This window comes from Nerophis ophidion, linkage group LG09 (genome assembly GCF_033978795.1).
Source record: "Nerophis ophidion isolate RoL-2023_Sa linkage group LG09, RoL_Noph_v1.0, whole genome shotgun sequence".
In the NCBI taxonomy this organism is placed as follows: domain Eukaryota; kingdom Metazoa; phylum Chordata; class Actinopteri; order Syngnathiformes; family Syngnathidae; genus Nerophis; species Nerophis ophidion.
Window position 1 is genome coordinate 70,856,036 of NC_084619.1, and position 12,500 is coordinate 70,868,535.

Here is a 12,500-nt window from a genome sequence, read left to right on the forward strand (position 1 = left end):
ATTTCATGCGATTTATGGATTAGGAGTGAGAGATAGTTTGGTAAAGGTATAGCATGTTCTATATGTTATAGTTATTTGAATGACTCTTACCATAATATGTTAGCTTAACATAGCAGTTGCTTATTTATGCCTCATATAACCTACACCTATTCAGCCTGTTCTTCACTATTCACACAATGTCACCTAGTTGAATGGAAACATATAATATTATTATATTCATGTTAGCATTTCAGATAGCTAGTCATTAGCGCTGTAGTTGCCAGCCAGCGATTAGCACTCTGGTTGCCAGTTAATGATTAGCACTCTAGTTGTAAGCTAGTGTTTAACGCCCTAGTTGTCTGCTAGCAATTGGTGCACTAGTTGTCAGCTAGCGATTACCACTCTCTGTTTGCCAGCTAGTAATTAGCACTCTACTTTTCCAGCTAACAATTAGCGTGTTGGTTGCCAGCTAGTGATTAGCACTGTAGTTTACAGCTAACAATTAGCGTGTTAATTGTCAGGTAGCGATTAGCGCTCTGGTTGCCAGTTAATGATTAGCACTCTAGTTTACAGCTAACAATTAGCGTGTTAATTTTCAGCTAGCAATTAGCGCTCTGGTTGCCAGTTAATGATTAGCACTCTAGTTGCCAGCTAACGATTAGTGTGTTAGTTGCCAGCTAGCGATTACCAATCTCTGTTTGCCAGCTAGTGATTAGCACTCTAGTTTACAGCTAACAATTAGCGTGTTAATCGTCAGCTAGCGTTTAGCGCTCTGGTTGCCAGGTAATGATTAGCACTCTAGTTGTAAGCTAGTGTTTAACGCCCTAGTTGTCTGCTAGCAATTGGTGCACTAGTTGCCAGCTAGCGATTACCAATCTCTGTTTGCCAGCTAGCGATTACCACTCTCTGTTTGCCAGCTAGTAATTACCAGTCTACTTTTCCAGATAACAATTAGCGTATTAGTTGCCAGCTAGCGATTACAGCTCTCTGTTTGCCAGCTAGTGATTAGCACTCTAGTTTACAGATAAGAATTAGCGTGTTAATTGTCAGGTAGCGATTAGCGCTCTGGTTGCCAGTTAATGATTAGCACTCTAGTTGCCAGCTAACGATTACCACTCTCTGTTTGCCAGCTAGTAATTACCACTCTACTTTTCCAGCTAACAATTAGCGTGTTAGTTGCCAGCAAGCGATTACCAATCTCTGTTTGCCAGCTAGTGATTAGCACTCCAGTTTACAGCTAACAATTAGCATGTTAATTCTCAGCTAGCGTTTAGCGGTATGGTTGCCAGGTAATGATTAGCACTCTAGTTGTAAGCTAGTGTTTAACGCCCTAGTTGTCTGCTAGCAATTGGCGCACTAGTTGCCAGCTAGCGATTACCAATCTCTGTTTGCCAGCTAGCGATTACCACTCTCTGTTTGCCAGCTAGTAATTACCACTCTACTTTTCCAGCTAACAATTAGCGTGTTGGTTGCCAGCTAGTGATTAGCACTGTAGTTTACAGCTAACAATTAGCGTGTTAATTGTCAGGTAGCGATTAGCGCTCTGGTTGCCAGTTAATGATTAGCACTCTAGTTTACAGCTAACAATTAGCGTGTTAATTTTCAGCTAGCAATTAGCGCTCTGGTTGCCAGTTAATGATTAGCACTCTAGTTGCCAGCTAACGATTAGTGTGTTAGTTGCCAGCTAGCGATTACCAATCTCTGTTTGCCAGCTAGTGATTAGCACTCTAGTTTACAGCTAACAATTAGCGTGTTAATCGTCAGCTAGCGATTAGCGCTCTGGTTGCCTGTTAATGATTAGCACTCTAGTTGTAAGCTAGTGTTTAACGCCCTAGTTGTCTGCTAGCAATTGGCGCACTAGTTGCCAGCTAGCGATTACCAATCTCTGTTTGCCAGCTAGCGATTACCACTCTCTGTTTGCCAGCTAGTAATTACCACTCTACTTTTCCAGATAACAACTAGCGTGTTAGTTGCCAGCTAGCGATTACAGCTCTCTGTTTGCCAGCTAGTGATTAGCACTCTAGTTTACAGCTAACAATTAGCGTGTTAATTGTCAGGTAGCGATTAGCGCTCTGGTTGCCAGTTAATGATTAGCATTCTAGATGCCAGCTAACGATTACCACTCTCTGTTTGCCAGCTAGTAATTACCACTCTACTTTTCCAGCTAACAATTAGCGTGTTAGTTGCCAGCTAGCGATTACCAATCTCTGTTTGCCAGCTAGTGATTAGCACTCCAGTTTACAGCTAACAATTAGCGTGTTAGTTGCCAGCTAGCGATTACCACTCTCTGTTTGCCAGCTAGTAATTACCACTCTACTTTTCCAGCTAACAATTAGCGTGTTAGTTGCCAGCAAGCGATTACCAATCTCTGTTTGCCAGCTAGTGATTAGCACTCCAGTTTACAGCTAACAATTAGCATGTTAATTCTCAGCTAGCGTTTAGCGCTCTGGTTGCCAGGTAATGATTAGCACTCTAGTTGTAAGCTAGTGTTTAACGCCCTAGTTGTCTGCTAGCAATTGGCGCACTAGTTGCCAGCTAGCGATTACCAATCTCTGTTTGCCAGCTAGCAATTACCACTCTCTGTTTGCCAGCTAGTAATTACCACTCTACTTTTCCAGATAACAACTAGCGTGTTAGTTGCCAGCTAGCGACTACAGCTCTCTGTTTGCCAGCTAGTGATTAGCACTCTAGTTTACAGCTAACAATTAGCGTGTTAATTGTCAGGTAGCGATTAGCGCTCTGGTTGCCAGTTAATGATTAGCATTCTAGATGCCAGCTAACGATTACCACTCTCTGTTTGCCAGCTAGTAATTACCACTCTACTTTTCCAGCTAACAATTAGCGTGTTAGTTGCCAGCTAGCGATTACCAATCTCTGTTTGCCAGCTAGTGATTAGCACTCCAGTTTACAGCTAACAATTATCGTGTTAGTTGCCAGCTAGCGATTACCACTCTCTGTTTGCCAGCTAGTAATTACCACTCTACTTTTCCAGCTAACAATTAGCGTGTTAGTTGCCAGCTAGCGATTACCAATCTCTGTTTGCCAGCTAGTGATTACCACTCTAGTTCACAGCTAACAATTAGCGTGTTAATTGTCAGCTAGCGTTTAGCGCTCTGGTTGCCAGGTAATGATTAGCACTCTAGTTGTAAGCTAGTGTTTAACGCCCTAGTTGTTGATTGATACTTTTATTAGATTGCACAGTACAGTACATATTACGTACAATTGACCACTAAATGGTAACACCCGAATAAGTTTTTCAACTTGTTTAAGTCGGGGTCCACGTTAATCAATTCATGGTTAGTCTGCTAGCAATTGGCGCGCTAGTTGCCAGCTAGCGATTACCACTCTCTGTTTGCCAGCTAGTGATTAGCATTTTAGTTTCCAGCTAACAATTAGCGTGTTGGTTGCCAGCTAGCGATTAGCACTGTAGTTTCCAGCTAACAATTAGCGTGTTGGTTGCCAGCTAGCGATTAGCACTGTAGTTTCCAGCTAACAATTAGCGCGTTGGTTGCCAGCTAGCGATTAGCACTGTCGTTTCCAGCTAACAATTAGCGCGTTGTTTGCCAGCTAGCGATTAGCACTGTCGTTTCCAGCTAACAATTAGCGCGTTGTTTGCCAGCTAGCGATTAGCACTGTCGTTTCCAGCTAACAATTAGCGCGTTGGTTGCCAGCTAGCGATTAGCACTGTAGTTTCCAGCTAACAATTAGCGCGTTGGTTGCCAGCTAGCGATTAGCACTGTCGTTTCCAGCTAACAATTAGCGCGTTGTTTGCCAGCTAGCGATTAGCACTGTCGTTTCCAGCTAACAATTAGCGCGTTGGTTGCCAGCTAGCGATTAGCACTGTCGTTTCCAGCTAACAATTAGCGCGTTGTTTGCCAGCTAGCGATTAGCACTGTCGTTTCCAGCTAACAATTAGCGCGTTGGTTTGCCAGCTAGCGATTGGCGCCGTGGTTGTCGGCGAGCATAAGACTAAGCTGCGGTCGTCTCTCGCCGTGCGCAGGACGGCTTCACCCCCCTGGCGGTGGCCCTCCAGCAGGGTCACGACCAGGTGGTCTCCCTGCTGCTGGAGAACGACACCAAGGGCAAAGTGCGCCTGCCCGCCCTGCACATCGCCGCCCGCAAGGACGACACCAAGGCGGCGGCCCTGCTCCTCCAGAACGACCACAACGCCGACGTGGAGTCCAAGGTAAGTGGCGTTCGATACCATGTGACCACTGGTGAGGATTCCAACCCCAGAGGAGCCTTTTTTGTCCCCCTTCCTTCTTCTTCTGTTGTTTCCCTGACTAACCACACACTCTCTCCTCTCTTGGCGGACTTGGTAGATGATGAATAGAACCACAGAGGTACTCCTCAACTCTGTACACGACTTAGTCTCTTCATTTCAGCTCATCAGTGGTCTGAAAAAGAACCCTAACCCCCCCCACCCCCCAAAAAAACACCAGTGAAGCCCCTTCATCCCGACTGTTTCATCCTCCTCCTCCTCCATGGCGCCACTCATGTTGAAGATTGGAGAGAGAGAGCGAGGCCGCTGGATTAATGGCGCATGTTTGCTGATTATGGCTGGACAAGCTTTTCCTGGATTTTTAATGGTTTCATGGTGCCTAAAATGTAAGCTGCGGCTCTTATTTTTGGCAAACAATTTGTGTCTGAATTGACTTCAGAGTCCATGAAACTGATTAATGTGATAACCAGGATGTAACGCATGTCTGGTGGTTATCACTTAGTCCTCGACCTGCATGCCACATTTATGCACACTAATGCTTTTTTATTCATTACTCAGATTTTATACAACTTAACAAATGAGTAGCGAAAACTTGTTAATTTTAACTTTTTTTTTATGCAGGTCTGTATCAACTTAGCTTAATGTTGTGACCGGGTGAATCTACACAGTTTCTGAAGTATATTTCCCTCCCTGTCTGCAAGAAAAAAGGGGTTTATAGTACAGGCCAAAAAGTTTGCCCACGCCTTGTCATTCATGTGTTCATTTTCTTTATTTTTATAATAATAATAATAATAATAATAGATTTTATTTATAAAAATCACTTTACATTGAGCAAACAACCTCCAAGTGCTACATCCATCCCATCCATTTTCTACCGCTTATTCCCTTTCGGGGTCGCGGCGCCTATCTCAGCTACAATCGGGCGGAAGGCCGGGTACACCCTGGACAAGTCGCCACCTCATCGCAGGTCCAACACAGATAGACAGACAACATTCACACTCACATTCACACACTAGGGCCAATTTTAGTGTTGCCAGTCAACCTATCCCCAGGTGCATGTCTTTGGAAGTGGGAGGAAGCCGGAGTAGAACCCACGCATTCACGGGGAGAACATGCAAACTCCACACAGAAAGATCCCGAGCCTGGATTTGAACCCAGGACTGCAGGACCTTCGTACTGTGAGGCAGACGTACTAACCCCTCTGCCACCGTGAAGCCCCCCAAGTGCTACAGTGTATTAAAAAAAAGAAAGAAAAACTAGAACAGCCTAATAGCTAGAACTAAAAAAAAATGTTTTTAAAAAGAAGTTTTTGTAAGCCTATTTTTAAATCATCCACAGTCTGTGGTGCCCTCAGGTGGTCAGGGAGAGCGTTCCACAGACTGAGAGCGGCGGAGCAGAAAGCTCGGTCAAATCAATATCAGAAACCGACTTTGATTAAACGTTGTCAAAAGGCATGTTTCAACCTTGTATTTGTGTTGGAAAATTACCAACGTTAAATCAAGGTCGCAACCAGACATTGATTAAATGTTGTCAAAAAGCATGTTTTTTTTTTAACGTTGTTGGTTGGGAAATGGGCTTCACGGTGGCAGAGGGGTTAGTGCGTCTGCCTCACAATACGAAGGTCCTGCAGTCCTGGGTTCAAATCCAGGCTCGGGATCTTTCTGTGTGGAGTTTGCATGTTCTCCCCGTGAATGCGTGGGTTCCCTCCGGGTACTCCGGCTTCCTCCCACTTCCAAAGACATGCACCTGGGGATAGGTTGATTGGCAACACTAAATGGTCCCTAGTGTGTGAATGTTGTCTGTCTATCTGTGTTGGCCCTGCGATGAGGTGGCGACTTGTCCAGGGTGTACCCTGCCTTCCGCCCGATTGTAGCTGAGATAGGCGCCAGCGCCCCCCGCGACCCCGAAAGGGAATAAGCGGTAGAAGATGGATGGATGGAAAAACTAGAACAGCCTAATAGCTAGAACTAGCACGCATTTATCTAAAAAAAAAATGTTTTTAAAAAGAAGGTTTTTTAAGCCTTTTTTTAAATCATCCACAGTCTGTGGTGCCCTCAGGTGGTCAGTGAGCGCGTTCCACAGACTGAGAGCGGCGGAGCAGAAAGCCCGGTCAAATCAATATCAGACACTGACATTGATTAACGTTGCCAAAAGCATGTTTCAACCTTGTATTTGTGTTGGAAAATGACCAAATTTCAACGTTAAATCAAGGTCGCAACCAGACATTGATTAAATGTTGTCAAAAAGCATGTTTTTTTTTTAACGTTGTTGGTTGGGAAATGAGTACATTTCGAAGGTCAAATCAACATCAGAAAGTGAGATCGACTAAAGGTCGTCAAAGAGCATGTTGTGTCAAGGTTAGGTTTGAGTTGCTGAAGGTCAGGACCTCATTCAAGTTCTCAACCCTATTAAAACCTGCTGTGTTTTATTATTATTCCGCACCTACGCGCTGTAATTTGACCCCCTTAACATGCTTCAAAACTCACCAAATTTGACACACACGTCGGTATAGCAAACCTTCCCAACACATTAAGCAACCAATCCCCCAAAATGAAAATTGCGCTCTAGCGCCCCCTAGGAAAAAAATTACAGACAAAACTGCATGTAACTTCTGTTAGGAATGTCATAGCGACATGAAACAAAAACTCCTATGTAGGTCTGACTTAGACCCAATTTTCATACACTCACTTCTTTCAGCAAAAATCTACAGGAAGTTGGCAAAAACCCCTTCAAAATAAAATGTTCGCAAAAAATTCAATTTTTGCCTCTTTGAGCTGTAATTTGACCCCTTTAAAATGCTTCAAAAGTCACCAAACTTGGCACACACATCTGGACTGGCAAAAATTGCGATCTAAGGAAAAAAAACAAACCCCAAAATCAAAAAATGCGCTCTAGCGCAATTTTTTTATAAAACACAGAAAAAACTGCTCCTAGGAAGAAAACACAAACAAAATTGCTTGTAACTTCCAGTAGGAATGCCGCAAAGACATGAAACAAAAAGTTCTATGTAGGTCTCACTTAGACCTACATTTTAATAATTGACAGCCTGCAGAAAAAATGAACAGGAAGTTGGCAATTACCCCTTCAAAATAAAAGTTTTGTGAAAACCCGTCACCTTTTTTCAAATGAAAACTCCTCCGAGTGCGTTTGTCGTTTCGGCTTCAAACTCGCACAGGAGAGAGTTTGGACCCTTCTGATTAAAAGGATTGATCAGAGTTTTGATTACTGCTCCGGTTTTGATTTTACGCGCCTTCAAAGAACACCCGCGCAAATTTTCCTAAAAAATGTAATTTTTGCCTCTTTCATCTGTAATTTCTAAACTCACCAAACTTGGCACACACATCAGGACTGCCAACAATTGCGAGCTAATAAAAAACCAAACCCCAAAACTCAAAATTATGCTCTAGCGCCCCCTAGGAATACAACACAGACATACTGCTCCTAGGAAGAAAACACAGACAAAACTGCTTGTAACTTCCGGTAGGAATGTCAAAGAGACATGAAACAAAAACCACTATGTAGGTCTCATTTAGACCTACATTTTAATAATTAACATAATTTAGCAAAAATCAACAGGAAGTTTGATATTTTCACTTCAATACAACAACTGCATTACTTACACAATGCATTAGATTCTCAAAAAATAGTGGCACCAAGGCGTCTTTTAACGCTTTTCCGGCCGTGGGTCTCGGGGGCAGCAGCCAAAGGCGGACCCGACCAACGCTGCTTGCAGCTTTGATTTACTTTGTGTCTTATAACTTTCAGAAAGACGATTTTAGAGAAAAAAATACAACCTTAAAAATGATTTTAGGATTTTTAAACACATATACCTTTTTACCTTTAAAATTCCTTCCTCTTCTTTCCTGACAATTTGAATCAATGTTCAAGTAAATTTGTTTTTTTATTGTAAAGACTAATAAATATATTTTAATTTAATTCTTCATTTTAGCTTTTGTTTTTTCGACGAAGAATATTTGTGAAATATTTCGTCAAACTTATTATGATTGTAATTCAAAAAAGATATTCTGGCAAATCTAGGAAATCTGTAGAATCAAATGTAAATCTTATTTCAAAGTCTTTTAAATGTTTGCATTTATTTTTTTTCTGGAAAATCTAATAGAAATAATGATTTGTCTTTGTTAGAAATATAGCTTGGTCCAATTTGTTATATATTCTAACAAAGTGCTGATTGGATTTTAAACCTATTTGAAACATGTCATCAAAATTCTAAAAATAATCTTAATCAGGAAAAATTACTAAATTATTTTTTTAATTTTCTCAAAAATATTCTAATTAGCTAGTTGTTCTCTTCTTTTTTCGGTTGAATTTTGAATCATGTTTCAAAATTAAATTGACATTTTTTCCGTGTTTTTGTTTATTTTTGTTCTGGGAAATCTAGAAGAAATAATGATTTGTCTTTCTTAGAAATATAGCTTGGTCCAATTTGTTATATATTCTAACAAAGTGCAGATTGGATTTTTAACCTATTTAAAACATGTCATCAAAATTCTAAAAATAATCTTAATCAGGAAAAATTACTTAATTCTTTTTAAATTTTCTCAAAAAGATTCTAATTAGCTAGTTGTTCTCTTCTTTTTTCGGTTGAATTTTGAATCATGTTTCAAAATTAAATTTGCATTTTTTCCGTGTTTTCTCCTCTTCTAAACCGTTCAATTGAGTGTTTTTTTCATCATTTATTCTCTACAAAAAACCTTCTGTAAAAGGAAAAAAAAAATGTGTGACGGAATGTGAGACAGAAATACCCTTTTTTTTGTGATATTTATCTGTTTCTATATATATTTATAGTTGTTCTTTTTTCGGTTGAATTTTGAATTATGTTTCAAAATTAAATTCGCATTTTTTCCGTGTTTTCTCCTCTTTTAAACTGTTCAATTGAGTGTTTTTTTCATCATTTATTCTCTACAAAAAACCTGTAAAAGGAAAAAAAAATTGTACGACGGAATGACGGACAGAAATACCCCTTTTTTTGGTGATATTTATCCGTTTCTATATATATTTATTGTGAGAAATCATTAAGATGATCAGTGTTTCCACAAAAATAAATATCATTAATTATTATTATTAATAACATAGAGTTAAAGGTAAATTGAGCGAATTGGCTATTTTTGGCTATTTATTTAAGTGTGTATCAAACTGGTAGCCCTTGGCATGAATCAGTACCCAAGAAGTAGCTCTTGATTTCAAAAAGGTTGCTGACCCCCTGCCTTAGAAACTCATCTCAAGTATTTTGCACGGGTCCAGAGTAGCAAGACTAAGTTTGTGCCTTTGCTTTAAAGTCTTGTATTTTTTTATTGTGACCAACTTGTGGGATTGTAGGAGTTTTTTGCTGCGCTTGGTTGAGGACCAGAAGACCCCTGCTTCACTTCCACAGCCTCATGCTGACGTTCTTTGGGCAGCTGTCGCTCACTAAGCCAGGATGTGGCTCTCATTCAGGATGTTGGCTCCATTAGCCTCCCAATGGAAACAGGAAGATTAGATTTAGTTGTCATCTATTTCAGTGCTGGTGCAGAAAGCACATCCGAGCCCAAATGGTATCCTGACTTGTGTGGTCATACCATTGGTGTATGTATCTCCCCCCCCCCCCCCCCCCCCCCCCCCCAACCCCACTTGATGATGCTTTCATTAATAAGCCAGGAAGTGTTTTTTTTTGTTTTCTTTTGCAAAATAATGTACGTTGTGTTGTTTCCCCCCCAATCAGAGTGGCTTCACCCCACTTCACATCGCGGCCCACTACGGCAACATTAACGTGGCCACGCTGCTGCTGAACAGAGGAGCCGCCGTAGACTTCATGGCCAGGGTGAGTTCAAAAAAACAACTTCAAATGCATGTGCAGTGGAACCTTGCTTTCTTTTTGCAAAACCGTTAGGTTCAAACACCAAACTATCTATTAAACGAGACAAGAAGCAAGGAGTCAAACAGAGACAGGATTCAATTTAGCTCACGAGGAGAGCACATGTGTGCCTGCATCCTCGTACGGCGTCACCCCACCGCTCTGAGGAAAGGGTTCCAAGCCTCTGCATAGGGACGGCGTGGCGCAGTGGGAGAGTGGCCGTGCGCAACCCCAGCGCAACCCGAGAGTCACTGGTTCAATTCCCACCTAGTACCAACCTGGTCACGTCCGTTGTGTCCTGAGCAAGACACTTCACCCCTTGCTCCTAATGGGTGCTGGTTGGCGCCTTGCATGGCAGCTCCCTCCATCAGTGTGTGAATGTGTGTGTGAATGGGTAAATGTGGAAGTAGTGTCAAAGGCGCTTTGAGTACCTTGAAGGTAGAAAAGCGCTATACAAGTACAACCCATTTGTTTATTTGAGTATTTTTCTGATTATATAGTTGCAGCTGATTTTAAGGGGAGGGTCCATAAACTGCAGCTGCACTTAATCATAAACAGTTCAACGAAAAGGTGCTTGGAGCGGCATCAGGTTTGCCCCCTCTCTGAAGTGTAGATTTCGGGGTCATGATAAGGTCTTCCTTTTGACGTTAAAAATGGTGTACTTTTCAAGTTCAGCATTATCAAAATCGAAATATTATATTGTCATGTCCTCCAAAAATACTTTTTGTTAAAATAAAGATAAATACCGTACTTAAATATATGCTAAACTTATCATTTCAAAGCAAATTATCAATCAAATTGTAGATTGTAAAGTCGACAATTATTTTACGGTTAAATTCCGCTGAATTTAACCGTAAAATCAACTTCGGTACTCTGTTTTTACATATACAGTAAAACATTAAAAAACATACAAAAAAGGAATAAAACAAGATTTTACGGTTAAAAAAAACCTAGCAGATCTGTTGCTTGAATTTTACCGCTAAAACAGTGCTATTGTTTCTCCATTTATTCCATTTTTTTATATGCTGTAAAAAAAAAAAAAGAACACTGCTTTTACTGTAAAATTCTGGTGACTGAGCTGAAAGTTTTTTTTGTAAAATTTAAATATGTTTTTTGCAGTTCATGTAAAAAAAATGGTAATGTATTATATATATATGTATGTATATATATTAGGGCTGGGCAACGATTAGAAATTTTAATCGAAGTTAATGGCACTATTTCTCTGATTAATCACGATTAACTGCATTGTATACGCAAAGCCCAATAATGAATTCAAAAGTAGTGTGTAGTGCACCTTTATTGGAATATTCTCCCACATGAACAAAAGCGCCAAAACATTTGTTGTGCAAACACAATTTAAATCAGTCCTTGTTAAACAGTAGCAGTTAAATAGCATATTTGATGAAAATCAACTCAAAAAATGTAAACACAAACATTTAAGCTTATTGCCACTGCCAGGGTATTTAAGTTATCCTGTTTGTTATGGAAAATAAATATAATCTACATACAAATCTCTGAGCCACAATCATAACATCTGAACAGGCAATTTCTGAGGTAACAGCAGAAACATTTTTTTTATCAGGAATCTTATGTTTAAAAAACCTATATTATAGGTAGTGGGCTGTTTTAGGGAATTTTTGATCAAATTATCCGTAGTAGCAATATTAATAATGTTGTGTTTATTCTGCGTAGTGCACTTAAAATAATTATGACCATATCTAGGAATTGATATGATGGGAATTTTCCGATTGTTTGCTTGGCGCTTTGATAAACTGAACGCATCATATACATGGTACTATATTGTGATGTTATCAGCCAGGGAAAAAAAGAACTACCCTACCCAGCATGCAACAGGAGTGACGAGCATGCGCGGTAGCCCGGTATAGGTTGTGTCGTCATGACGGCATCTTGTATGTTGTGATATGCACGCTCTGAAAGCAAACGTTAAGAACTCAGCCAACACTCCTGGTCTGCATTATTCATAAATAGACAGACAACACATATACTCCGCTGCTTCACAGGCCGCTGGATGTAGACGGCAAAGTATTCCCATGCTAGCTAGCCGCTCTAGCAAGCACGCCTCATTCAGTCCAAAACGGCCCGATCTATCCACATTCAGAATTGTCTGGCGGTCGTAAGTGATCCCGGAGTGACCACGCTGTAAGCCAGCCATGACATTTGCAGAATTGTCCGGTATTTTTGCCAAATGTTCCATCTTTACCAAGAGCCCCTCCACGCCATCTTGTTAAGAAAAGGCGTTAACAAAATAAAAGCATAGAAAAAATATACGCAAATGTGCGATAAAATAATTGTCGGCGTTAATAGATTGATGAGTTAACTCATAATTAACGCATTAGTTTGCCCACCCCTAATATATATATATATATATATATATATATATATATATATATATATATATATATATATATATATATATATACTCACCTT

At 40.4% G+C, this 12,500-nt stretch overlaps 1 protein-coding gene across 1 annotated transcript in view; it reads left to right on the top strand.

Annotated features, from left to right (window-relative positions):
• The window catches only part of LOC133559700 (ankyrin-3-like), a 289,963-nt gene that overhangs the window by 99,353 nt on the left and 178,110 nt on the right, over positions 1–12,500 (top strand). The window contains exons 6-8 of the mRNA XM_061911726.1: positions 3,980–4,165; positions 4,302–4,322; positions 9,921–10,019. Coding sequence (XP_061767710.1) covers positions 3,980–4,165; positions 4,302–4,322; positions 9,921–10,019 — 306 coding nt within the window. The remainder of the gene's footprint in view (positions 1–3,979; positions 4,166–4,301; positions 4,323–9,920; positions 10,020–12,500) is intronic.